This window comes from Carassius gibelio, chromosome B12 (assembly GCF_023724105.1).
Source record: "Carassius gibelio isolate Cgi1373 ecotype wild population from Czech Republic chromosome B12, carGib1.2-hapl.c, whole genome shotgun sequence".
Lineage (NCBI taxonomy): Eukaryota > Metazoa > Chordata > Actinopteri > Cypriniformes > Cyprinidae > Carassius > Carassius gibelio.
This window is the reverse complement of record NC_068407.1, coordinates 6274060-6302051: the sequence shown is the minus strand read 5'-3', so window position 1 is coordinate 6302051 and position 27992 is coordinate 6274060. Positions and strand designations below refer to the sequence as shown.

The 27992-nt window shown below is 36.7% G+C and overlaps 1 protein-coding gene across 2 annotated transcripts; it reads left to right on the top strand.

Moving 5' to 3' along the window:
- Positions 1–139: 139 nt before the first annotated feature.
- On the top strand, positions 140–27992 carry llgl2 (LLGL scribble cell polarity complex component 2). 2 transcript variants are annotated; one of them, XM_052571160.1, is made up of 26 exons: positions 141–372; positions 9052–9184; positions 10176–10273; positions 10721–10802; positions 11203–11318; positions 12349–12507; positions 12808–12970; positions 13244–13376; positions 14485–14539; positions 14890–15044; positions 15168–15379; positions 15653–15720; positions 17459–17612; positions 17731–17835; positions 19167–19459; positions 20621–20768; positions 20918–21068; positions 21197–21313; positions 23650–23816; positions 23896–24157; positions 24234–24396; positions 24515–24543; positions 25544–25591; positions 25967–26009; positions 26091–26152; positions 27019–27992. In XM_052571160.1, exons 2-26 carry the CDS (start codon positions 9110–9112, stop codon positions 27021–27023), a joined length of 3063 nt encoding a protein of 1020 aa, XP_052427120.1. In that variant the 5' UTR covers positions 141–372; positions 9052–9109; the 3' UTR covers positions 27024–27992. The 2 variants fall into 2 exon arrangements, with proteins under 2 accessions (XP_052427121.1, XP_052427120.1); XM_052571161.1 differs by lacking the exon at positions 25544–25591 and having other exon boundaries at positions 140–372.

Sequence of the window (27992 nt, the reverse complement as noted above, 5' to 3'; positions counted from 1 at the left end):
ATATAATGTGTATGTGGAGATCAAGGGTTAAAATACGCTTAATCTGCATTTTCTGATGAATGTTAAGTGGAGCGTGCTCTAATGAGTTCAGGCGTCTGCTGGCTGCCCCCTTCTGGCCGCACTGTGAACTGTCCCGGAAGGCGTTTGCTCAGGGCGGAGCCACAGCGCAAATCAGCAGCAAGCGCAGCAGGAAACACTTCACTGATAATCCTCAAACACTGTGTCCATACACAGACCTCGAAGCCGAGGGAAACACACTTCGAGCCTGCTCTTCGTAACCGCTCGGTGTGGTTTTCCTCTTCACCTCAGAATAATTGAGCAAACCCGCTTGAATCGTGGACAGTGCCGGGACATCAGGCCGCGGTGAATCAGGTGAGTCCTGCCCGGGCCCGTCGACTGCTGCCCGGCCACAGGTGTTTCCACTCACCGGACTCTGTGGATGTGTCTCAAAACGTACTAAGCTGTCTACATAGTGAGCAAACGAATATTCATATAATACCTACAAATGCTGTCTAGCCAGGAAGCACTCTTCGCATTGGGGCACAACCAGCGAATTCTAATTTACAGCTCTGTTTGAACTTAACATGTTTTTGTAATGGGGTGCATACTGTCTGTTTGCAGATTAACGTGTTAATGTTTAATCTCTTCTTATGCATTCTGAGGGTTGTCCATCTAACTAATGAATAACGTTCAGTCTAAAATGAAACTAACTCCTAGTCCTGACCGTGTTGTCTACTGTTGCCCGCACTATCATAAAACTACACCTTTCTGAATGAGAGAACAGAGAATGCATTGTTAGTCCTCTGGTTACTTCAGTCAGCGAGTGTGGAACAGATATCTGTCCCTCCTACGAACATACTGTCTCATACTGATACGTTTAATTTGCACAAGTGTTTCAATGGCATTTAACTAACTTATTTTGTTGGTTGCACCAAAAATGGTGTTCCACTTTGTCCACAGAGACTCAAATGTCAAACTGAATCTAAGTATGTTAGAAATGTATGTGTGTGTAGCAGCTATAAACTGATATTGCGCTTTTTTTTTTTTTTTTGGCTGATACAAATCTGATAACTAATATGACAAACCAATAAAAAATAAATGACAATTTTTTTTTTACACCAACTAATCTATATAAAAACAAACACACAGTTTATTTATGATCTCCACATGAGGCTCGGTCCACTTGTTAAATTAAGTTATTTGACCTATAAATATCATCATGAGACTTGCCAAATGGTTCTGTTATTAGTAGTTCAGACCATAAAGAACCAGCTAATTTAAAAGTTGTTATATTTGCTAGAATACATGAATTAAATATTATTATTTTATTTTTTCAGATCAGAGACTATATTGTTGCTCCTGGCTTTGAGTGTAAAGTGTAAGTGCTTTGGGAAGGACTGGGGAATTGGTTGTCCTTGGCATAGATTGGTGAATGGCTGTCCTACCGGTCTAACAGGTTGAGAATCGAGAATGATAAAGCCTCCGCCTTTCAGACTCTCATGTTGCTTCACACTTAGCCATGTTCCCGATGTTCTGTTTCTCTAGTTTGTAAAGCGACTAAATTTGAGTCATTACCCTTCGTAGTTAATTTGTGGATTAAACGTATTGTTGCAGACTTCGGCTTCTGGTTTGGACTGTTGGCATTAAGTGTAATTAATCTTGGGTCATTTCATTCAGAAGTCGCCAGGAATGTATGGCCGGATTGAGCTTTGCCCCCGTGGAGAACCAATGCAAAGTATTTGTACAGTGTGATCTCGGATAACACATTTAAAATTGTGTAAATGTACGTGGCGAGTAGCCTTCGTTTCAAATCCGTCATGCTTGTTTACACAAGGATTGACCTGAAATACATGTCAGAGAAGGATGTTTTTGTGAAACACAATGCCCCCCAAAAAACACATTTTAATCTACCAGGATGTCTTCAGCTTGTTGCCAAATAAAAAAAATAAATAAGGTATGCATACACTACCATTCAAAAGTTTGGGGTCAGTATGAATATATATATATATATATATATATATATATATATATATATATATATATATACATAAAATTAATACATTTATTGAGTGAGGATGCATTGAGCAAGGAAGAGTTTTTTTTTTTTTTAACTTGTCATTTTAAATTGAAATCATTTAACAATATTACAATTTTCATTAACCGTTTTATAAGAACTCTTTTATAAGAACACTAATGTTCTTCCTCGTTCGCATGTCTATTATTTCATATTTCTTGTTAGTCTCTGAGGTCCAGGGAACTTGAACTTGTTGCCATCAGTTAATGAAGAGCTGCAGACAGACGATGACTGTTTACAGAAGACGTTTGTAGGTGTGGTGGCTCTCCGTCTCAGTATTTACCTTTTATTGATGTCCTGTATCAACTGCAGCTAAGTCGGTTACCATTCTGATGTATCACTTTGAGACATTTGGGTGTAAACGTGTTTTTTTTTTTTTTTTTATGCTGCACTTCATGGCTCTTCTCAGAGAAGACAGGAAAGTCTTGAGTCTGGGGACTGACATCCTGTGGTGGGACACACCCCATAGCCAAAGACAAGATCTTATTTTTACATTTACACAGAGAGGAAGAGAAGGTAAACAAAGGCTTCTCACTTCCACTGCAACAAACGGTTAGCGTGGGTGATAGCAGCTTTACAATGACCAATAAGAATGAGAGGAAGTTCATCCAGCACTTCCTCATCCTCTCCAGCTGTTCTTTTTTTTTTTAAGCACTATGAACTTTTGTCTGCTGGACGTCTGACCGGGATGGACAGTTTTGTTCAAACAAAATAAACGGCTAACATCTGTTATCATACCGCTGGTCATAAGTTACTCATTATGGACTTTGTTCTTATGAGTAGCTGCGATATCTTTAATTACAGTATTGACTTGACATGTTTGGGTTTTTAATGTTGGCGTCATTTGTTACAGGTATTCTGACGCATAAACTTCATCTATAATTGTGAAGAAAATGCAAAAACAAACAAAATACTTAAGTTTTAAATATTGTTAATAAAGCCAAAATATGTTGTTGCTGTACACTACCATTGAAGATTTGTAGTCATAATATAAAAAAAAATAAGTTAATATTTTTGTTCAGCAACTACACGTTACATTTCAACAAAAGTGACAGTAAAGTCATTCAAAATGTTACAAAAAATTTTTTTCTAATGTTTTTCAAAATATTAAACTAAGAGACTTCAAAAAAAATACTGAAGAGCCATTCTTTTTATTTAGCCCTGATTCATGAGTGTCAATGTTTATTTTAAAGAAAAAAACCCATTGACTCATGGGATCTTAAAATAAAGCTCTTTCCAATACAATACTCTCTCTGTCCATTTCGTCATCTCGTGGTGGTTGAACTGGTTTTCGTTGTGTTTGCATGGTGCTTTCTCACTTAATCTGGGTGTAGCTGATGATTATTTCAGAGCTTGACCTATTTGTACTTGACTGTCTTTTTCTTGACCTCAAAGATCATTTAGTTGATTCATTAGTGCCCTTTTTCCCATTTCGAGTCTAAAAATGGAATATTCAATTCCTCGATTTCCCAGATTGATCGGCATGACATATTTAGCGTGCTGTGTGAAACCAGGTTATGCAGCTGAGGGACAGCGTCTGTGGTGAGAGTTCACGCTCATGTCAGGGCAGGTTCTCACCTCTTGCCTTCTCCTCTGATCTTTGTTTCCTGTGGGATGCTATGCGGAGAATGTAGTGATGTCACCAGTGATACGATTTGCTGTCAAACTGACTGTTTAGTTGAATTTGATGAAGTATTCCAGGTATAAAAGACAGAAAGCAGGTTAAAACTGCTATTTTATTAATTTGTTCTTGCTGAGGCAGCACAGTTAGTATTGTTCATAGTTTACAATTAGAATTTTTACTTTGCAAATGATAATACAGGTGAAAAATCCCTCTATTTATGATTTGTTAATGTGTAAGTGTGTGTGTGTGTGTGTGTGTGTGTGTGTTGCACGCTCACATGGCTGCATTTATTTGATCACCAATACAATAAAAACAGTAATGTAGTGTGTGTGAAATATTATCACAATATAAAGTAATAGTTTTTTATTCCTGTGATGGAAAAGCTGTTATTACTCGAGTCACATGATCCTTTAGAAATTATTTTAATAGGAAAAAAAAAATTGTCATCACAGTTGTGCTGCTTAAAGTTTTGTCTTTATCAGTTGTGCTGCATTTTTGCCAGTATTTTTTGATACAATAGAAAATGAGAAAAACGTTTATATATATATATATATATATAATTTAAAAGTCTTTACTGTAAATTTTTATCAATTTGATGCATGCGGGCTGAATAAAATAAAATATATTTTAAATAAGAAACATTTGAATGGGAGTATGATTTTTTTTTTTTAATTAACATTTTATTTGTCCTTGCTTGTCTAATTATTATTATTATTATTATTATTATTATTATTATTTTAACGTTTTTTTTTTTACTTCAGTTATAATGTCTAGGAGTTTAGGTTTTAGCTGCAGGTCTGTTTGTGTTAGCCCTTGTCCTTTTATTGTTCTTTAACAGAGAACTCTTTGTGATGGAGTGAAATCATGGAGAAGAGGAACCTGCTCTGCTGAAGCTGGCCATCAGAAACTGAAGCTTTAACACCTGAATTGTTGCTTCTCCTTTTAATGATTGCTTTGTGCAACCAGTAATAGAAGTAGGCTTCAGGAGTAGCACATAGTTGCCTCCCGTAATAACAGTCGTCGAGTTGGGTGGGACGTTTTGGTTCTGGCAGCGTGGCTCAGTTTGTGTTGTGCTGTGTCATGAAATGAGAGAGTGTTGTTGGTCTCCAATTTACTGTGGGCTTGCACAGGCTGTTTTTAAACTAAAAAGCAGTTGACCTCTCCTGACCATAGGGTGCTGTTTTTTGGCTGCCGTCCGGAGGGTATGAGGCCGAGTCCTGGCTAGTAACAGTTCAACGAGTTAGTCGTCAAACATGCTGAGGTGTTTGTGTAATGTGATGTCACCCCTCACCGTGACCTTTAACAGAGGAATCTCCAAGCATCGATTCTTCAGCAGTATCACTGTTTACTGCAGGGATTTCAGAACTGGTTCTCTAAAAAAAAAAAAAAAAAAACACCTTTTGTAAATTAGCTTTCTGACAACCATACAAGGACCTAAAAAAAAATTGCTCTTTGTATGGTGTGTGGATATTCAACCAAACCCCAAACTCATCGTATGTAAGACTGGGTGTAACTTGTCCCACACTTTTTGTCCTTCTCTATCTCTCAACTTTTAAAAATCCCTCCTTTCTACTCAATTTTAATTATTATTTTCACCTGACGGATGATAAAACTGGTCGTTAAAATAGCACCTGTTATTGGTGAGGTCTTCCTTAAATTGGTGTGTATTGGGATGTAGTAACTATTACTTAGTTTGTAACCTTTCTGTGAAAATAAGTTTTAATTCCTAATTATTTTGATCTAAATTATATAATACAAATGATACAATTATTTATTTTAATAATATTAAGAACAAAATCGTAATAATAATTTATTATATAATACGATGATGATGGTGATGATGATGATAGTCATTATTGTTGTTGACAGTAGGGATGTCAACGATTGATCGATTAAGGCTGTCGATGGTCGGTGAACTGATTTAATGTTGGGCTGCGTGCGGCTCGTGCGCAGAACACGTGCGAGAGGCTGTGAGTGACGGTGACCGTATATAAATGCATCATTAATTCACAGTGTACTAATTAATCTTTTAATGTGATTTAAACTTTAAAGTACATTAAAATAGAAACAACACAACGTTTTTTCAACATGGAAAGCAATAGAAATGTAGTAACGAAGTAATTTCACCAGATAATCATTTCATGTCGTGCGCTTTGCAGGGCTGTGGGACACAGTTATTCCTACAACTTAATTAGTGGAAACTGTTCATGTTTCTTTAATTTTGTTCCATAACCCATGATTTAACTGAATTTAGTGAACAAATTTATAAATCGGACGAATTTTTAATTCATGAAAAATCGGACGTTCAGTCATGGAAATGATCGAAAATTAACATCTCTAGTTGAGACAATAAATAAAATACTAATACTGAACATTAACCTTGTGGCCTAGACCAAACTGAAATGAACATTTATTTGTTTTAATTTGTATTTTCACATTGAAACCTGGCATGTAGGCTGTAACTCAAAGGACAGCGTATTGGAAAGAAAAGAAAAAAAATAACGAATCTAAAAATCGTTACGTAAAAAAATCTAGTATTATGTAATTCAGCCATAGTTACAGTAGGTGATTCTTTCTATGCTTCAAACTGATGTTTTCATGTTTTAGAGCTGCAGTTTAATCAATACTTCCTCTGTTAATGCACCATGTCATTTTATATTCCACTGCCATCAATCTGTCGTCTGTCTGTATGGTTGAGCTGATTACGCAGAGGATTTCTTTGGTGGATTGTTAGTTCCACATGCCATTTCTCCTCATAAAGTCTATCAGTTCTTCACACAGGCCTCCTACCTCTAATTTAGACGAGCTAGAGCCGCTACTCCCACATCAATGTCCTCACATGCACCTCCGCCATAATTCCTCCCAGCAGGATTCAAAACAAACTGCGGTTAGTTTTTTTTCTACCTCTAATTAACTTGGGATTTGTTGGATGGAGGTATAATACTGATCTCTGAGAGCAAAATTATCTGAAACTGCTTTATGAAAGGATCCCAGTGATCAATATGGTGTTCAGTGATTGTTTTGTTTTCTGGCTACTTAAGTTGTGAATGAATCGCGTCTTCACTCCATTCCAGCTCTCCTGCTGTGAGTTTTCCCTCATAAAGCCAAGCTCACTCTTAAGTAGAAGACCTCCCACTTTACCATTGTCCCTTAAGCTAAGCTTTACAGAGACTCTCTCTTTTTTGTTTAGTTTGTTGGCTGGTTTCTTCGGGGTCCTGTAATCCTTGGATTTCTGGTCTTAAAAATAAGGAAACGAGCTCTTTTCCTTCTCTAGAAGTGTTTATAGCCACATGCTTGATGACTAAATGTTCTTGGCTAATAATGGCAATAATCGTTGAAATATGTGTCTGAGCTGAGTGGGGCAATTGAGTCACTGGGAAGGTTATGCTTTTAAAAACTGTGGCTGTGAAAAAGTTCCCTTTTGCTGTTGATATGCTGATGTGATCAGCCTGGAGAAAATGTGATTAAATTATGAGGGCATTCTTGTCTAGACACGCTCTCAGTGGAGTTCTTGTGTGATGTGACGTTAATGTTACCTGGATATGTCACTCTGAATGCAGTTCTTATTGTCAATAATCAATATTGAAGACTCTGACTCAATGTTTGTTTTCTTCTTGTTTTTCTTGGCTGCATCCTTGTAGCCTCACTTTTTCCTTGCAGAATTTTTCTTAGCTGCTGATGCTGTATCTATGTGTTTTATGTATGCAAACATTTGCATGTAGAACGTTAGGACCACTTCCCTTTTTAACATGTACCATGGTAACCATAATTGTGTAGTTTTTATGGGTATTGTACAAGCAGACTATAGTTCAGTAAATTGGGGTTAGGATGTTTATTATTATATTTTTTTATATAGTTTCTGCTCATGAAGTCTGCATATATTTGATCAAAAGTACTGCCAAAACCGTACTATTGTGAAATATCATTACAATTTAAAATATCTGTTAATGTAATTCATTCTTCTGATGGCAAAGCTGAATTTTCAGCTGGTTTGGTGTTCAAGAAACATTTATAAATTTTTTAAAATGACTTAATATATTTTTGGAAAACATGACAGATTTCTAGGTTTCTTTCAATAGAAAAGACATTTATGTAAAAATAAAAACAAAACATTATGAATATCTTTCAGTATCACTTGAATAAAAATGTATTATTATTATTATTATTATTAATTATTTTTTGAAAGTATGCTTTTTTTTTTTTTTTTTTTTTATAAAATAAAATACAGACGCCAGAGTTTGAATAGTAGTGTATTGTGCCATTAAACTTTATATTAGCCAATAATTGAACCTTATCTAACCTAAAAAGTCTTTTGGCTTGGAGTTTTGGGATTTATTTATTTATTTATTTTTTACCCAATTTATTGTCTCACAACACTCTATCAACAAGCTACATGATTTGAGGTATAATTAATGTCTGTAGCTAAAACGATGTTTTGTGTTTTGAAGTTATGTGCTGAAGTTTAATATGTCAATTTCAGTTAACAAACATGAATTATAATAATTATTATGCTTGCATCGGTTGCCGTAGCAAAATTGTTTTTAAGGAGCAAAATAGCCAATGGCAGCTTTGTTTCCACTCACAACAAATGCAAACAGTTTGAAGCTTCGGGTGAGAGAAACTGCCGTCCATTCACAGGTTATTCTGTATTGTTATACTCTGAGTGGTCTCTTTAATGAGAAGCCAGTAGCACCCCTCCTTTCTCTGTCCATTTGAAAGAGGCTCTTTCTGATTCGACTTCCCCAGAGCAACAGGTGTTTTCATCAGGTGCTGTTTGCTCAGATGACGAGAGGACTGTAATAGCGTTCATCTCTGAACAAAAGCTGCTTCAGTCAGGACTGCAGAGATCCTCGGTCTCCCCGTGGGGGCTGGGCAGAGAGAGCCAAAGAGAGGAATCGGGGGGTAGTTTCAGTCAGACAATCCACAACTCCTTCCTTGGAATTCCTGATGCTATCAGATCCATTGTGGTTTTTTTTGTTGTTGTGCGGAATAGTAACCCTTTGCAAAGTCAGTTTGAGTTGTGCACCCTTTACATTGCTTCAACTTGTGCATTTTTAAAGGCATAGTTCACCCAAAAATAAAATAAGTTCACCCTTATGTGATTCCTGACCTGACTGAATTTGTTGCATGGAACACAAAAGAAGCTGGATAATGCTCTTTTCCATACAATGAATATGAATGGTGACCATGGCTGTTAAGAGCAGTAAACTACGGATGAACTGTGACTTTAAGTCTTGATTATTCCTTTTCGTTGTCATCGCTATTCATTGGTGTAATGTATTTACATTTAATGGTTTTATTTTTGTCTGAAAAGCCAGTGATTATTAACCCTGTACCCCTCGTCTCTTGTCAGGTGGCTGAGGAGGAACCGTGCGAGAGGGCAGCGCGAGGTCCCTGCACGTCCAGGGACGATGAAGAGGTTCAGGCGTCATGGGCATGAGTCTCAAAGGGACAAGCACATACAGGATCTCTATCAGTTCAACAAGGTGATCAATTCCACATCTTCTGTTGGATTTTTGCTTGGCTGTTACACATACACAATACTGGTTTTGTGCTATTTGTAAAGGAGCTCTCTAGTTGACTGTTTTTTATTTATAATTACTAAACAAATGCATGATCTTTTTTGGCATATCTTGTATTTTATGTATTGTTTTTTGTCAGCGGTTCTAGTTCTTTCCTTGCCATTTTGATAGAACTTGATAATTTGTTAAAAATGTTTAATATTTCAGTATTACCCATGTAATATTTCAATGAAAGAAAAAAAAAAAAGAGTATTTAGGAAAATAATATTAACAATTGTAAAATATATTACAACTGGATTTATTTCTTCTTTTTTAAATGTTAAACCATTTAAGTTTTCATATTGGCAGAAAACTGCAAGGAATGCCTTAACGCTTCTCTTTTATGGACAACAGCTAGTTTATAAGCGCTGCTTGTTACAAGTTTGTGAAGGTGGTTGGTGCAAGTTGTGTGCCCAAATGCTTGTTACAAATGACCCAAACTCAGAGCAGAGTTCGTGTGGAGCAGCATTTACTAAACGGAGATGATCAGAGAAACTGAAAACACTGGATCATGAGTTGCTTTTTTATGTAAAAGAACACAGTTTCACGGTTCACTCTGAACGTGCAGTGCATGGATTTATTTTAATAATTAAACCCCAGCCTTTCTGATTTGATAATTGCACTAAACCTTAATGCAATTTTGGTGTGAATTTTTGGCTAATCATGCAGCCCTACAGTTTAGAATGTTTTTGCCTTCCCTGTGAAGGGTGCATGCAATCATGCTGCCTTATAATATGCCCAAAATGAGGCATCTTTAAAAGCAGCATAATTGTACATGTTCCATTTTGGATTAGAGTTTGAAATGGCATGACTATGATATTTTTAAAATGTGAACTGCACATGTAACCAGCGTATAGCAGAGCCATTGTATATGATGTAGCATTTCTCACTCTCATTTCTCCCCTCTCATCTTTAGACGGTAGAGCATGGCTTCCCCCATCAGCCCAGTGCTCTGGGTTTCAGCCCCAGCCTGCAGCTCCTGGCCATCGGTACCAGATTAGGAGCAATCAAACTGTATCCTTCAACAACCAGAAGACATTTCCACATTTATGGGTTATTTGATTCGTGTATAACGTAACTCTTGAGTATCACATTCCATTCCCCTGTCTCTGAATCCTGAGGGCAGAGTGACTACAATGTGAAATGATGATAATGTCCTGAGATTTCCTGTAGCTCATCTCAGGGTTGTTCTAGTGGCTCAGTGGTACACACCCATCATGCAGGTACTTTGAAAGGCGGAACAGTTTATATTAGTGTGTAGCGCTGATACATTTTTTCCCATACTATTGCGTAATTTTCTCTGTTAGTCATTTACAGAAAAGGAAATAGAAATGAGTAACTGGTATGTGGATAACATTGTGTGTCTGGTATTTAATAGTTATTTGCAATTCAAGATATTTTATTTAAAAAAGCAGGGTGCCGTGTAAATGGTTGCCATGTGTTTCCTTAACCAGTTTCCAGGTATGGAGCTCCAGGTGTGGAGTTCATGGGACTTCACGACGAGAATGCAGCGGTTACACAGGTGCACTTCCTGCCAAACCAGGTATGGCTTTATATTCAATTTTTTGTCTTTTAATTTCCATCTAATTTAATCTTTGGGCTCCGGGATTCAGTGAATCATCAGTGGTTTTGGGTGAGGTTGTTTATTACAAAAATGTATAACACAAAGCAACTTTTTAATATACAGAGATTAAAATGGGGGGGGGGGGGGGTATCAGAAAAATATTATTACAGTGGAGTTTATTTTATATCATCATTAGCTGTATATATCGTTTCAACAAAATTATATATATTTATATTTATATATAGATATATATATTTTTTTTTTCAGTTTTTGTATAATCCACTGTGAATTAAATACATTTAATTATATTTTCTTTTTAATTACAAGAATAGATGAAGTGTTTATTTGTTTTTTTGTATTATTTATTTATTAATTGCAGGTGGAGTTGGTAACATTACTGGATGACAACAGTCTGCACATGTGGACGCTTCGGGCACATAACAGCATGTCCGAGTTGCTTGAGATCGGACGTTTCACACTCTCTGGTCCACCAGGGTGAGTCAGGAACACACACCTCAGTCTAATATTATCATGCTTGAAGATGTTTTTAACCTGCTGGGATGCTCATGCACTCACACCCAGCGAATGAGACGTGAGCACTGACTCACACTGACCCAGACTTGACTGATACTCACTTGTGCTCTGAATCCATACATAGATGTACACATGCAGTCAGCTGACTTCCATGATTCAAAGTAGCTTTTTTTGCAGCCTATGATGTCATATTCTTTCCTCCCATGAATGGCTATTATTGCTCATACTTCTGTTATTATCCAGCAACAAGTGACAGGGTATTTTGATCTCCTAGTCTGCATCTGAAATCACATATGCTCGTAGTATGTACTTCTAGTATGATTGTAATCCAGGTGTGCTAAATTCATCATGTTACCATTGTCATGTGACATACCAGCATCAATTGCATGGCTTCACTGCCTTTCATAAATCCTATACTGTAAATTCACACATTCTGTTTTTTTGCCCCCCCTATATAGTATGGAAGTATGCAAATTCAGATGCAGTATTGGATTTTGGTAGCACAGCCCACAAAGAAATCTCATTGGTCTAATCACTTCACATGGCAGAATATTAAGCATCAGATATGTTTTGGTGGTGCCACATTTGTATGAAATTTGTAATCCTAATTATTTTACATTATGTAGTCTTGTATTTATGCCTAAAAATAATTATAATTAAATATTGTGAGAGAATAAAAGATTTATAAAACATGAAACCAATTATAAGATGTTATAATTAAAATATTCATGTTTTAGTGTTTATTGGTAATGTAATTGATAATGATTGTTGATAAAAATACATAAAAATAAATTATATGCCTTATAAAGGCATGGGTAAAAACTTTTAATAATGCATTATATCAAAAAGTAAAAACAAACAATGTAGATAAACTAAAAATAAGCCAGCATACAGTTTAAATCCAGTGTCTAATATAAATGTAAGTGGGGTAGTAGTAAAAAAGAAATCACTAGCATCATTTTGACTCGAGTCTGATGTGAAACATTGACAGTGCCCCTCCCAGTGTGACGCGGGTCACGGCGGTCCTGGCACACTCATCGGGTGAGCTGCTGCTGCTGGGCACTGAGGGAGGACACGTGTTTGTTGTGGAAGTGCCCGGCTTCAGAGAGCTGGAGGAGAACAACATCAGCGTGGAGGATGTACAGAACAGGTCAGACATCATGATGACCTGAATTATGAATTCATGCCCAAAACACCCGTTACAAAATCTAGCACAATACAAGGTTTGGTCATTTTGCATATGAACACAATTTAAAGACGACAAACTGAAAACGCACATATTTAATAGATTTAACCTTAGCTCTATAATCTCCTAATTATTTTACACATAGAATGTACATTCTTTAAATAGTTTCAGTGGAATGGTATTATGCAAGAGTTTCACATGTCAGAGACGATTGTTGCAGTCAAGCTTTGTGATCGCTGAACGGTTCACCGCTACTTTTTCCAGAATTCCAGAGGATTATGTTGGCCGCAGGAACCTGGAGTGTGTGGAGACTCTGCATGAGAACCCACTCAACCCACGGCAGGTGCTGATTGGCTACAGCCGAGGCCTGATGGTACTGTGGGATCTGGACCGACAGCGTCCCATCCAACACTTTCTAGGCTCACAGGTACCGTGTACTTGCAGTGCTATAGCTTCTTTATTCAGTTCAGTTCAATCCAAGTTTATTCGTATAGCCCTTTCAGGATACAAATTGTTGCAAAAAAGCTTTACAGAAAATTGTTTCTACAATATAGGATTATGGATTATGGAAATTCGCTAAACAGCAACCATTATGAATTATGAGTCTGGAACCCTGCTGTAGAGGAAGTAACAGTACAATTGTAATCTTTATCACTTCTAAGAGGAGGCTTGTAATGGTTTATTTTTGTGTCCTCTGCAGCAACTAGAGAGTGTTTGGTGGATGGAGGACGGTAGGAACATACTCAGTTCTCATAGTGATGGGAGCTACTGCCAGTGGACGGTGACCGGCGAGGATCCGCAGACGGAGCCTGAGAAACAGGAGACGCCGTATGGTGAGACCTCGCTTGTCACTTGTGTTTTCTGTTACAACAGTAAACATGTTCCAGAACCTGTGCTGTAGCTGAAATTTTCTATATCTGCCTTACATACTATATTTAATGAAGAACTGTCAATAAAATGTTCTATAATAGAAGAGTCACATGCGGGTGTACTACATTACTCTATGCAAGTTTGGGGTCAGTTTTATATATATATATGTATGATATAAAATTTCTTAATGTTTTTGAAAAACATTTTTACTGATCTCAAACTTCTGAATGGTAGTGTATTTCCACCATATTGGATCTGTAATATGACCTACAATGGTTGCCATATCTCTGTCCGTTTCCATTTACAAATATGACGACTAGTGATGACGAATAGGGAAGTAGGGAAATTCAAGCTCAGGTCTAAAGCTGCGGTAGGTAACTTTTGACGCTCTAGCGGTTAATAAACAGAACTGCTTGCGTCTTGCGGAAGAACATCGTAGCCGGAACTACTTCTCTCTGTTTATGTCTATGAAGAATCACAAAGGTACTGGGTTACTCCGCCGCGGTATCCCCGAAGCAATCTAAAATAGTCCGAATATAAACACTTATTATAGGTGCACCCTAGTGATTCAGGACAAGCCAAAAACACGGTTTGGAAAATGGATTCATGGTGTACTCGCTTATTATATAAACTTTTCTACATTTTGAACACAAACAAAGTTACGGACCGCAGCTCTGATTGGTTATTTTTTACCGGGAGCGCATGACTTTCTGCAAATGGCAATAGTACCACTGGGAGGAGCCAGAGGAGCTTGATTTTTTTTCACAGATTATCTGTTTCATATTCTACTGTCAGGACATAATGACAGGTTTAATAAATATGTAAAAAATATTTTTTTACAAAAGTTCCCTACAGCACCTTTAATGAGAAGCCTTGAAGTCTCCTGCCTATATAGTATACTAACTGTAAAATAAAAGTGGAATAACGTTGTTGCCTAATATTATGCCTAAAATGTTTGCTTAATCGTAAGCTCACTAAGTTTTGGAACAAAGCCTCTGTTATCCACTTGAAAATATATTCATAGTGAGCTGTCTTTCCTTAATTCCTTTAATGAACAATATCTTCACACAGGTTCCTTCCCCTGCAAGGCCATATCCAAAGTTATACAGCTGCCATCAAAACAAGGGTGAGTATATTCTTTATAAGACAATACTGTGAGTGTTCACTCGCTGATGTTGAGGCGGGTGTGTTTGCTTGTGGTGTCACTAACCCATAGTGCTTCACCATGACTCACACTGTCCATGTGGTTAATATTTAAACCTTCCGTAGACGTTCATATGTTCCGCTCCACAGTAATGATTTTTCTTTTACTGATAATCTCTATCCGGTTTTATCATAATGTTGCTTTATTCTCTTTTTCTTTACAATATTTGAAACCGCTGATTTGGAAAGTTTTGGAAGAGCCAAGGAGAGTTTGTCATTTAGTAAACTATTCCTTATCCAAAGTAATGTCTTTTGTCCTTTCCCCGTCCCAAGTCCCCCTTTCCTCATCTTCAGCGGAGGGATGCCGAGGGCCAGTTACGGGGACAGACACTGCATCTCAGTCATCCACAGCAAAACCCACGAGGCGCTGGACTTCACCTCACGCATTATCGACTTCTTCGTCATTCGCGAGGGAGAGGACAACAGAGGTAGAGAGAGATGCTCCCAGACACACGGTTTTGGTTCATTTACATGTTTCTAAATCACATTTTATCTGCGCTACTATAGGTTCACTTCCTCTGAGTGGTCTTAACTGTGTGTCTGTGTCACAGGTGAGCCGAGCGCTCTTGTGGTTTTGGTGGAGGAGGAGCTGATTGTGGTGGATCTGCAGACTGAGGGGTGGCCCGTCATCCAGACGCCCTACCTGGTGCCATTACACTGTTCAGCCATCACCTGCTCGCACCACGTCTCCTCCATCCCGCTCAAACTGTGGGAGAGAGTGCAAGCTGCGGGAGCCCAGCAGAATACACACTACTCCAAGAAGGTTCGAAACCATATGCACACACAAATACAGAAATATTTAGCACAGATCACATGTTGCCCAATAAAACCATTTACCAGAAAGAGAGTGCTCACTTCAACCGCCAGTTGCTGGGTTAAATGTTAACTACAGTTGGCTTCAGAAGACTTCAACAACTGTGTCAAGTCTTGAATCTGTGTGGCAGCACCATAGATGTCTCTAAACACTGTTCTTAATCACTTTTCACTTTTATTGAGCCATTCAATTCTAGATTCTTGTAAATCTGTCTTTTTGTAGCCTTGGCCTATAAATGGAGGCCAGAATCTTGCCCCAGACCCTCCCCAGAGAGACTTGCTCCTGACAGGGTAAGTAGACCTGTGTAAGCTAATGCTATCGATCTTGGTGTGCCTTTACTCCAGTCTTCACATAATCCTTTGAGTAATCATTCTAATAGGCTGATTTTCTGCTCTGGATAAAGTTGTTCTTATAATTATTATCAGTGAAAACTGCTGTTCTGTCTAATATTTTTGTGGAAACTGTGTATATTAGGGGTGTAACGGTTCACAAAATTTACGGTTCGATACGATACACTGGTGTCACGGTTCGGTACGTTTTAGATACCGCAAAATGAAAAAATTGGCAGATAAATATCCTTGATTTTTAAAAAATGTTTTATTTATTAAAACTAACAAGTATGTTTTTTACATTGAACAATGATGGAGCTATTCTTTACCCATCTTCTATGGTGTTTTCTTAGCAGCATACTGTATAAAACAAAAACAGCTCCTTATAAAAAAAAAAAAAAAAAGAAAATGTTATATTGTTGTAATAGTTATGAACAAATACAAAGATGTAACTTTTTATATGGAACTCTATAACTCTTTATATTGAGTGTGTTTTTACTCAACTGGTTCTCTATAGGGCTTATGTTTTTTGGAACAAAGCAGGAATTACGGTCTCGCTGAAATGGGCTCGTGAAGGAATATTGTAACGGGGCTCAATTACATTAAGCATGTTCTTAAAACCTGCGTTTTCCACTACAGAGTGCGCTCGCTCACTCAGTACGCGCTGAAGGCTTGTTGCAAAATGGCTAATGCGTTTAACAGACCAGAAAAAGAAGATCCTCCAATAACCAACAGGTCTGGTGTTTGGGTGCACTTTGGATTCCCTGTAAGCTATAATGGTGATGATAGAATGAATGGTAAATAGTAAGGTCTCATATCCGCGGCTATAACATAAATGTAACGCAAATGTAGTCTTTTACCCTGTTTGAATCAGTTGGAAATGTCTGCCTAAATGCTGCGGCTCCTTTTTTTTCGTCTTTTCCCAGATACTGACACACTAAGGTGATGTCGGCGTAAATGAGTTGACATGTTTCAAGTATTCCCGCTGGTGTTTTTTTTTCAATTATTATTTTTTCCCCGCTGGTGTACCTTATTGTCATGTAGATGCGACATACCGTTGTTTTTTTTATCCACCACTCTCTTGCCATCACCATAGCTTACAGGGAATCCAAAGTGCACCCAAACACCAGACCTGTTGGTTATTGGAGGATCTTCTATTTCTGGTCTGTTAAACGCATTGGCCACCGCGTACCGTGCATGAACTGCTCGCTCACTCAGCGCGTATAAATATATAAATAAATAAATAAATGATATAAAATGAGTAAAACAAAATGACTTTTTTTTTTTTTTTTTTTAGTTGTGAAGTTGGTAAGCTTTTCTCTTAGACTGTTTGTGTCTGTTTTCAGTCGCTCACATCACTTGTATCAGATAATAAAAACTGGAAAGTTCAGATATTTGTTCTTATTTTGCCTGTTGGATTATTTTAATTTTTAAAAGCTGAGTATTATTCCAGTAATTCTACTTTTATTTTCTTCCAAGCTAGTTGTTCATAGCTTTGAAACAACCTGTTGGTACTTGGACCCTTTTTAAAATGTTTGCTGCTGGGTTTTTCCCTTTTCATGAAAATCGTGTAAATAACAAGGAAGAATGTTGTGTTAAGATGCTGTAATGGATTTGCATGTAGGGAATGAGGAATTGATGATTAAAATGGAACTTACCTTTCACTTTAAATATTTTGTATCCTCCTTTCTTTTGAAAGGCATGAAGATGGCACTGTGCGTTTCTGGGATGCCTCAGGGGTCTGTCTTTACCCCATGTACAAGCTCAGCACAGCGGGAGTCTTCCTCACAGACGCCGACCCAAATGACAACATGAACCAGGGCAGTGAGGGAGAGTGGCCTCCGTTCCGCAAGGTCTGGTTTGACTGACACTTACTTCTAGAAGGATTATCACTCACACTACTTGGCACAGTTGTTTAATGATTTCATCAGGCATTTGATTCTGTGTATTTATTGTTTTTATAAATATCAGGTGGGCTGCTTTGACCCGTATAGCGACGACCCTCGGCTTGGCATTCAGAAGATCCACCTGTGTAAATACAGCGGATATCTCACAGTGGCTGGAACTGCAGGACAAGTGCGTTTTAATGGGGGAGTTTAAGGGAAGATATACATCATTAAAGAAAACAATATTCAAATGTTACCTTTTGTTCAGTGGTTACATAAACTACTACATCTGCAACAAGGCTGCATTTATACACTGTAAAAACAGTAATAATGTGAAATTCTTACTCATTAAATATAGCTTAACACGCACTTCATTCCTGTTACATCAAAGCTGAATTTTCAGCATCATAACTCCAGTCTTCAGTGTAAAATGATTCATCAGAAATCATTATAATATGCCTAATTGGTGCTCAAGAAGCATTTAATCACTGACTACGTTTACATGCAGCCAATAACCCATTCAAAACCGGGATATTAGCAATAACCCGGTCGCGCACGGCCATGTAAACACCGGCAAAAACCCGGATATGCTCATATGCCGGTTTTTAAAAACCGGGATATTATACCTGGGGTACCCCTTTTCTAACCCGAATATTTGGTCTTTTAAACGCCTTTTGGCATATCCCCATCAAAATGTGTGTTCTGCGCATGTTCTATTCGCAAGGAATCTTGGTCTTTTGAGTCTTTGGATACAGGAAGAAGAATCGGAAATGACGCATATTGCGTCTTACGTCCAGACGCTAACCGTGCGTCGCCATTTACATCGCGATATTGGCGACTGATAGTGACCTTAACCCGACCATAACCCGAATTTTAACAGCTTGTAAACGTAGTCAATGTTGAGAACACTAAAGTTTTAGAAGATTCACATTTATTTAAAATCAAAATCATTCTTAACATTACAAATGTCATTTTAGTCCATTTTGATCACTTGAATGAATCCTTGCTAAGAAAAAAATAAATGAAACTAGGGCTGCACGATATTGGGAAAAAATGACATTTTTATATTTTATTTTTCTGTGATATATATTGCGATATGAAATCTAATCAAATTTTTTCTTACAAACAAAAATGGGGTGAGCACACTTACATTCTCATTTTAAATGATTTAAACATCGACACCCATCGTGTCAATTGATTAATATGCGCAAGGGAGAGAGAGCAGACTTTATTTATAGAATTTATTCTGACTTCCTTGTGCTGAAGATCTGATCTATTTTCCAGTTCACCCAGTTCTCAGAATTTGTACTGGCTGTTGATAATTAATCACGAGAGAGAACTTGACTGAAGCACTTAACTGATTATTAACAGTCCACTTCACATATGGAAATGAGCTTGGTGAAAACCACTCTTCAGGATCTTGTCCTTTGACCGAACCACTGAAATGTGAATGTTGCTGTAAGGACATGTATGAACCGTGACTGTCACAATAAGTTCTCTCTTTGTCTTCCTCCCTCTCAGATTCTGGTTTTGGAGCTGAATGACGAGGCTGCTGAGCAGACGGTGGAGGCTACAGTGGTGGACCTGCTGCAGGGTCAGGAGGGCTTCCGCTGGAAGGGCCAGGCGCGTCTAGACGTGCGGGAGGAGCCGGTGCTGTTCCCTCCAGGCTTCCAGCCCTTCGCTCTAGTGCAGTGCCAGCCGCCCGCTGTGGTCACAGCAATCGCTCTCCATTCAGAGTGGAAACTGGTGGCCTTCGGGACCAGCCATGGCTTTGGTTTCTATGACTACCACCAGAGGAACAACATCTTGGTCAAGTGAGAAGAACAACATTTTAAATCGCATTCCAGTTTTATCAGTTCAAAAGACTGATTTGTAACTATAAAAAAAAGCAGACTTACCACAAATGAACATTAGGGAATAACCTGTAAGATAACTTCAAACTTATGTTGTTTTATTTGGTTCAGACTGATGATGAGTGTTCATGATGTGTTCAGCACAATAGTCTAATTAAAGAAACGTTCCCTTGAAAAAGAGAAGTCTTTATTATAGCTACAGTGTTAGTCACCATGGTGTACTTTTATCATGATAAAAGGGGAATAACTATGAAAAAAAATGATAAATATGGAAAAACAGCCGTCTGACTCACTTATCATATTATGGACTGGCTTTTTATTTAAATAATGTATATTAAACGTTAATAATTAAACCATATTGTTTTATTTATATTTCTTATGTGATGCGGGTCAAATGTAATGTTTTGCACATTTAAATTAATAGAAAAGTAGTAAAAACTAAAAAAAAATTTATTGACCAAAAATAAAACTATTCAAAAGTTTGTTCAGTAAGGTTTGTTTTAAGGTTTTTTTCTTTATTTTTTTTTTTTATTTTTTTTATAAAAGAAGTCTCCTATGCCCACCGATGCTACATTTGATCAAAATATATATATTTTTTTAATATCACAAATTTTAAAATAAGTTTTCTCTTTTAATATATGTATTAAATTTCTTATTATTATTATCAGTGAAAATGGCTTAATATTTTTATGAATGCTGTGATAAAAAATTTTTTCCAGGTTTGATGAACAAATTTCTAATAACATTTAAGTCTTTTGTTACATTATTGTCTTTTAATGACACTTTTGATCATCTTAATGCATTTTCTTAATAAAAGTATTAATAAAAAAAACATTATAAATAAAAAATAATAGGGTCTTGAAAATTGCAACCTTTTGACTTGATATCCATCAATTAAAAAGAAAATGTAAATCTTACTTACATTTTTATGTTGTAGCCACATTTGAAAATTGTCCGTATTAAAATAATTTTAAGCCTTTTATATCTGAGCCCAAACTTTACCTTTCAATTGTTTGGATCAAGACTCTGTTAAGATTATTTCAAACATAAATTCTATTAGTTGTGTTTTTTTTTCCCTGCAGACTTTGAGCATGATAATAGTTGTTAGCTGTCCATTTGCAGGTGCACCCTAAATCCCAGTGACCAGGTGGCCATGGAGGGACCGCTCTCACGCGTTAAGTCCATCAAGAAGTCCTTGCGGCAGTCCTTCCGCAGGATTCGCCGCAGCCGGGTTTCCATGCGAAAACACCACACTAACAATGCAGCTAAGGTACATATCAGCTCTCTTTTTCTCTAATGCTGCAGTCATTCACCCGACAAATCAATAGACTTCATGCATGCCGTTATTTCAGCTGCGGTTAGCATTGCATAATTCATAGTTGTTAAAAAGGGTGGTGAATATCAGCAATGTTTCTGCAGCTGCAAGAGATCAACGCCAGGCTGGAGGCCGAAGCTCTGCAGGAGATGGAGCTGGCACCTGTACAGAGAAAGATTGAAGCCCGTTCCTCTGATGACTCCTTCACGGGCCTCGTCAGAACACTCTACTTTGCAGATACATTCGTTAGTGATAGTGAGTACCGCAATGTTTCTAATCCGTAAATATAGGGTTATGATGTTTCCCATTATAACCGCTGTGTCCTCTCAGATGTCAAGTGTGTGACTAGCAGAAGACCTTCATAATCTTTCTGCCTCTCTCAGGTTCTCACAGTACGCCCTCACTGTGGGCAGGAACCAATGGTGGAGCTGTTTTTGCGTATGTCCTCCGTGTCCCATCATTGGAACGAAGGGCGGAGGATCCAGTGGTGGCTCATGCAGGTACATGGAAAATTATATATATATATATATATATAATAGGGGTGTCATGATTTCGATTTTAAATCGAAATCGATCGAAATTAAGTCACAGTCCCGAACTTCGAATTAAAAAATGGAATCATCGATGCTGCCACGCCCCCATGTTGTATGACGGCAAATCAATGACAAAAATAACCGAGCATTTAACTGATGCTGGCGCGCGCGCTATATGGCTTCCGCAAGAGGAAAACTGAATCGGATGCGAAGAAACGGGAGCCCGAGAGCTCATTTAAAACTCTCGCGCGCGCGTGACATGTACTCTGCGCGCAATAAAAGCTCTCGCGCGCGCATGCTCATTCCCCACATCCTCGCGCTCGATCATCTCACCTCTGCTCACGCGAACAATTTTATTTTTGTCAGTCGTGGGGCGGGGCTTGCTGTTTTAGTTGTTATCTGAAATGTCATTGGTTATTCCCCTTTTCCTAAAGTCAGTATTCGACGCCTGTTAGAAAATGAGTAATAATTCACTTGACTTGACCCATGACTTCATCAGTGGACCAGATACATGCGAGTAATCATTTCTTTTGCTTGTTTAATTTATTTTTGTCTTTAATGTAATTTAATGCATTGTTTATAGAGTAGATCTTTTGTAGATACTTGATTAACTGGAATTCTTCTGATTGCTAGTGATTGCAGTCTTGTAATAAGAGATACACATATTTTACAGACTGTAATGATGCACACACACACACACACATACTGTACATACATACATTTTATATATATATATATATATATATATATATATATATATATATATATATATAAATCTAAATGAATGACAGTGAAGTGTTTAACAAGTGTTTTATCTTTAATTTTTTAAATAGATACATCGTAATATTTGAAGGTTAGTTTAGTCATTTTTTATTTTTTTTGTTTGTTTTGTTATGAACTTGAATGTCATCTTTTGTGACTGCACTTACAAAAGAGAAACTGGATGGCAGTTTATTTTAAGTTTTCAATTGACTAAAGATATAAGTTATTGTTACATTACGTTGTTAATAAAAGTTTTAAATTTGACAGTGTAATGTGGTAGATTGCAAACAAAGGTCAGATATTATATTACATAAAAGTCTAGTTTGAAAAATGACAATCTGTGCTTTAAAGAGAATAAATGTAAAAATCGAGAATCGAATCGAACCGAAACGTGACCTTAGAATCGAAAATGCAATCGAATCGAGGATTTGGAGAATCGTGACACCCCTAATATATAAACAATATTTAAATAAAAGCATTTCTGCTCCAAAGCAGATGGACAAAGACAAAGATTTTAATAAATCACTTAATAAATGTATCTATTGAACATTGGTTTCTTTATGAATAAAATAGTTGCTTGTGTTTGTAAAAGCAATAAACCACATTATGACTTTGTGTTAGTAATTATACCACAGTAAAGTGTGAATTCTTGCGTCCACAAATATTTACTATTGTTACAAATATTTTTTAAAGAAATAAATACTTTAAATCCTTTTTATTATTAATACCTTTTTATTTTAATTTTAAATTAGTCATGTTCCTTTAATCTCTCTCTATTTATCAAATTATCAATTTCCACAAAATATTAATCATCACATTTATCATATTAGAATGTTTCTGATGGATTATTTGACACTAAATACAGTAAATTCAGCTTTGCCATCACTGGATTAAATTTTAAAATCTATTAAAATTACAGAAACAATTTTTATATTGTAAAAAATACTTCTCAGTATTACTGTTTTCCTGTGTTTTTGGACACGCGCACACACACACACACACATACACATATATATATATATGTAAAATACCCACAAATATACACTGCATATTGCAAAGTTTTTTTTCTTATACCCACAAATATACACTACTATAAAAAAAAAAGTTTATAGTCAATATTAAGTGTTTAAAGAAATTAATACTTTTTATGCTTAATGTTTTAGTTTATTTTAAATAAATCCTATTCCTTTGAACTCTCCATTTATCCAAGAATCCTTGATTCCACAAAATATTAACCAGCACAATCAGCATATTAAAATGTTTCTGATGGATCATGTGACACGCAAGACTGTAAATTCAGCGTTGCCATCAGAGAAATAAATTACATTTTAAAATATACTGAAATAGAGAAACTGCTATTTTTCATATTCTCAATATTACTTTTTTCCTGTGTTTTTTGGTCAAATACATTTTGCCTTTGGTGAGCATAAATTGTATTGACCCCAGAGTTTTGAACAGTAGTGTGCACAAAACCCATTATATAAAAAGTCGAACGTTTACATAAACAGATCTTCTATAAAAAAAGTGCTTCTCTATTACCAGCTAAAGAGATTCAGTTGATGCATCGTGCTCCAGTCGTGGGTTTGGTGGTCTTGGATGGCAAGGGTGCCCCTCTGCCCGAGCCTCTGGAGGTGGCCCATGATTTGGCGCGCAGTCCTGAAATGCACGGTTCCCATCATCTTTTGGTTGTGTCAGAGGAGCAATTTAAGGTGAGAATTTACACCACACTACTTATTCTTCCTCCATTGCCGACATAGATTGTGTCTTATTGTATTTGTGTGTACACAGCTGTTTACTCTGCCTAAAGTGAGCAGTAAATCAAAGCTAAAGCTGACAGCGGTCGACGGCTCTCGTGTTCGCCGTGTGGGTGTGGCTTGGTTTGGCTCTCGGACCGATGAACAGTTAGAGAGCAGCCTGGTGGTGCTGACCAATCAGGGGGAGCTACACGTCATCTCTTTGCCTTCCATCAAAATGATGGTCCACTATCCTTGCATACGAAGAGAAGACGTCAGTGGAATCGCATCCTGTGTGTTCACCAAATACGGCCAAGGTAGGAAATGCTCACTTTTACACAGTGCATTTAAGCATGAATCTCCTCTGAAACTCTTAGTCTGGTCATCTTTCAGGATTTTATCTGATGTCCCCTTCTGAGTTTGAGCGGTTTTCTCTCTCCACCCGCTGGGTGGTGGAGCCGCGCTGTCTGGTTGAGGCTCCCCTCCAGATGAGGCCCAAGAACCCATCGAGTCCCGTCCACAGGGACCAGCCAGATGGAGTACCTACTGAACACAGGTGTGTGTGTGTGTGTGTGTGTAGTTGTGTTATAGTTCAGAATCCCTTATTCCTTTCCTGTTGTTAAGGATTGACACAAGTGTTTCTATATTGATGTTTCTTTGTTCTGTCTTTCTAGAAATGTAAAAAGGGAGAGTGAAGGATATGGTGAGATTCAGTGTGCTTTTTCCAAATCTGTGTGAATTGTGCAAACTAAGCATCCAATACTAAAAAAATGCATGTTCTTTAGTGCTGCTTTGAAGTCACTCATGCAAAAGACTTTAGTCTGTACTTACGGACACAATCCGTAATTGATGACACAAGTCCACATTAATCCTTGGAATTTTGTTAAAAACAAAAGTTGTATATATTATCAGCCCCAAAAACATACTGGTATCGTACATTATAATTAGTGTGGTCAAACAATTAATCATGATTAATTACATCCAAAATAAATTTTTGTATGTGTGTTTGTGAGAAATGATGTATGTAAATGTATTCTGTATATATAAATGGGCGCACACACACGTTTATATAAGAAAAATCTAATATCAATATATATAAAATATTTAAATTTATATATATATATATATATATATATATATATATATATATATATATATATATATATATATATATATATATATATATATATATATATATATATATATATATATATATATATATATATATATTATTATTTTTTTTTTTTTTCTTTTAAATATACATGCATTTGTGTTTTTATAAATACAAAAATATACTCTAAAAAGAAACTTATTTTGGATGTGATGAATTGTTTGACGGCACTAATTATAATTCAGCCTTTAAGTGAACTCGTAATTTTGAGTTTTGCACATAATTAGACAAACTGACCAATCACGATCAAGTATTCTAAAGTTAGAAGTTGATCAGGTGCAAGGCAGTGTTTCCTTATATCAATATTAATTTTGTTAGTTTTGTAAAAAAGTAAGACATTTTTTTACAAATCACTTAAGGAAACTAAAACAAAAAATATAGAAAATAAAATCTGAATTCGAAATATAAATGAATACATTACGGTTTATAAATAATGTGGCTTGCCAGTTGCATCAATTATGAATTGTATTCATAACTCCTCAGAGTGTTTGCAAGCTTTGGCCTGACTGATCAATGTGCTTGTGTGTTCCAGAGAATTCTGCTAGACAAGTAATGGAGCATGCTTTGCTCAACGATGAGAGTGAGTACACGAGGATCAGCAGTTAGACAGAGTAGTTTAGAAGTAAAGAGCAGTGTCAGATTGTTTGTATCTCTGCTTGCTGTGGATGTGTGACATGCAGATGACATGCAAATGCCTTGAAACTATAATCTAAACATGCTGTGTTTTCAGTAATCTGTGCAGTCATGTGTGCATGTTCTGTAACACTCCCATTTGCCTGCACAATAATGTTGTTGTATTAATACCTGTGGAAAAGTCTTGATTTGTTGTTTATGAACAGAAGAACTAGATTTTCCACTGAGGACGTGTTTGCTGGACTAGCTTTTATAGTGTCTGAATAGAATTTGCAGGAAAGTCTTTGTGTATTTGTTTGATTCACATCTTGCTTTAACACAGGAGTGCTTCAGGAGATCCAGAAGTCTCTAGAAGGAGATCAAACGTGAGCAGGTTTAATTTAATTTTTATTAATATGCATTAAAACCCATACGGTTTGAATAATCTGCCAATTGTTTGTTTAAAGGACGTTCCTAGAGAACAATCTCAAGACGAAGCCAAAAGCAAGCAATGTGCTAAGCAATGGAGGTAATTATTTTCTGTTCCCGATTAGCATAAATTGGTATTCTGCATTTGAATAATAATATGGTAACCAGCAAGTATTTGAGAGAACGGTGATCATCAAGTTTCAAAGAAGGGCGTTTTAGCAGTGTTTAAAATGCAGATCTTCCTGTATGTCTTCCGGCATATTTTACATTTCTTTGGTTGGAACAGGTCATTATCACATGCAAAGAAATGTTTTATTATTATTATTATCTTTATTATTTATTATTGTAACTGTCTCAAAGAAATGTCTAGGTCTTTAAAAATATATATTTTTGTCAATAAAATAACAATATTACTTTGCATATGATAATATAATATTAATTTTATATAAGATCTGGGTTACATAATTGTTACATAAAAGATTGGGTTCCATAGCCTACAGTTTGAATGGACAATTCAAAAAATATTTTTAAAGACAGAGTAGATGAGTAGATCACGATATCACTAGAATTTCTCTTAGAGACGGCAATAATAATAGTTAATATGTAACTCCTCTTGGAAAATGATTTTGGACTCTTGTTTATTTGTATCAGCTGGGTTACATTAGTGTGAATGTAAGTGATACTGAAAAGAGAATTTGATGTTAAATGTGTGTAAATAGCCAAGAAAAAATCTTTAAAATGTTATTGTTGATTTTTACAGTGTTGTTAATTGTATTCTACCATGTTGTGCATTATGTATGAGAAAATCATTTTCTATTTAAGTGAATCTATTACTTTGTGCACTACACTTGTAACTGACACATGCCATGTCATAATTATTTCTAATACTTAATTGAAATGGTCATCCAAAATGTAACCAGTTGTTATATGTTTATTTTGCCTCTCTGCTTGCTGCTGTGTCCACAGATTGAGCCTTTAATTCCCAGTGCCTGAACGATTCTGGATGCGCTCTTCATTCCAGACTTGCTTCCGATCTGAACACTACTGCTAGAACCACTACTGAACCATGAGAAAGCCTTGCCCTGGAGAGATAACCTCCCACTCAAGAGCTTCTACTCCCAGAGAGAGGAGAGCGAGGGACCACCATCTGTGCCTGCTACGACCAAACACTGTATCTCCACTAAATCCATTACATGCTGACCAACCGCCATTCACAGCATCTGCATCTGCGTCTGCACAGTTCACTGCAGTGGCGTTTGATAGACTGCCAATCTTGTTTTTAACTATTTTAAATGCATGATTTTTCTTTTCTGTCAGATTGAGAACCTCAAAATTTCCATAGATGGTCTATTATAGCTGGATAAAGACACCATTAGCTGTGTAATTAGGGTAGGACGACAAGGCAACATTAGCACTAGATGCTAATAAGCCACATCCACATTTTAAACCCTACTGAGTATTCCAGAACAAGTAGTGTTGCCTTTCCCCGTCCACACCAATGAGAACAGTGACTAGACAAAGTTCTTATAGGTACTTGGACACTACTGTGTAGTTCATATGCTGTAGTTTCTAGGGTGTACAGCTTTCTGAGGGGCTAGGTTTTTATTTTGTTTTTAATGTAAAGCATTTCTGTTATGCCAATAATGAATGATGTAATTTAGGAATGTAATTTTAAAATATTGTAGTCAAATGTTTTAATATATGTGTATATGAAAATTCATACCCCGTTTTGAATGCTGGGTTCCTTTTACGGAGGGCTGTATTTTCTGATCCAAGGAAATATTTTGGTACTGTCTCCTGAAATGCTTTTAGCGTTTTCTTTGGGGGTGGGTCTAGAATATATTTTTGTAGAATCATACATGATCGTGTATGAGAACACTAATTATTATACTTTGTAACTCCACACTACACTCTTCTCAGTAAAACTTTTTTCGCACAAA

Coding starts and splice junctions, on each gene's coding strand:
- llgl2 (XM_052571160.1), top strand. CDS start 9,110: ATGAAGAGGTTCAGGCGTCATGGGCATGAGTCTCAAAGGGACAAGCAC. Junction 12,971..13,243: donor AACACTTTCTAGGCTCACAG/GTACCGTGTACT, acceptor TGTCCTCTGCAG/CAACTAGAGAGTGTTTGGTG. Junction 15,380..15,652: donor ATACACACTACTCCAAGAAG/GTTCGAAACCAT, acceptor GTCTTTTTGTAG/CCTTGGCCTATAAATGGAGG.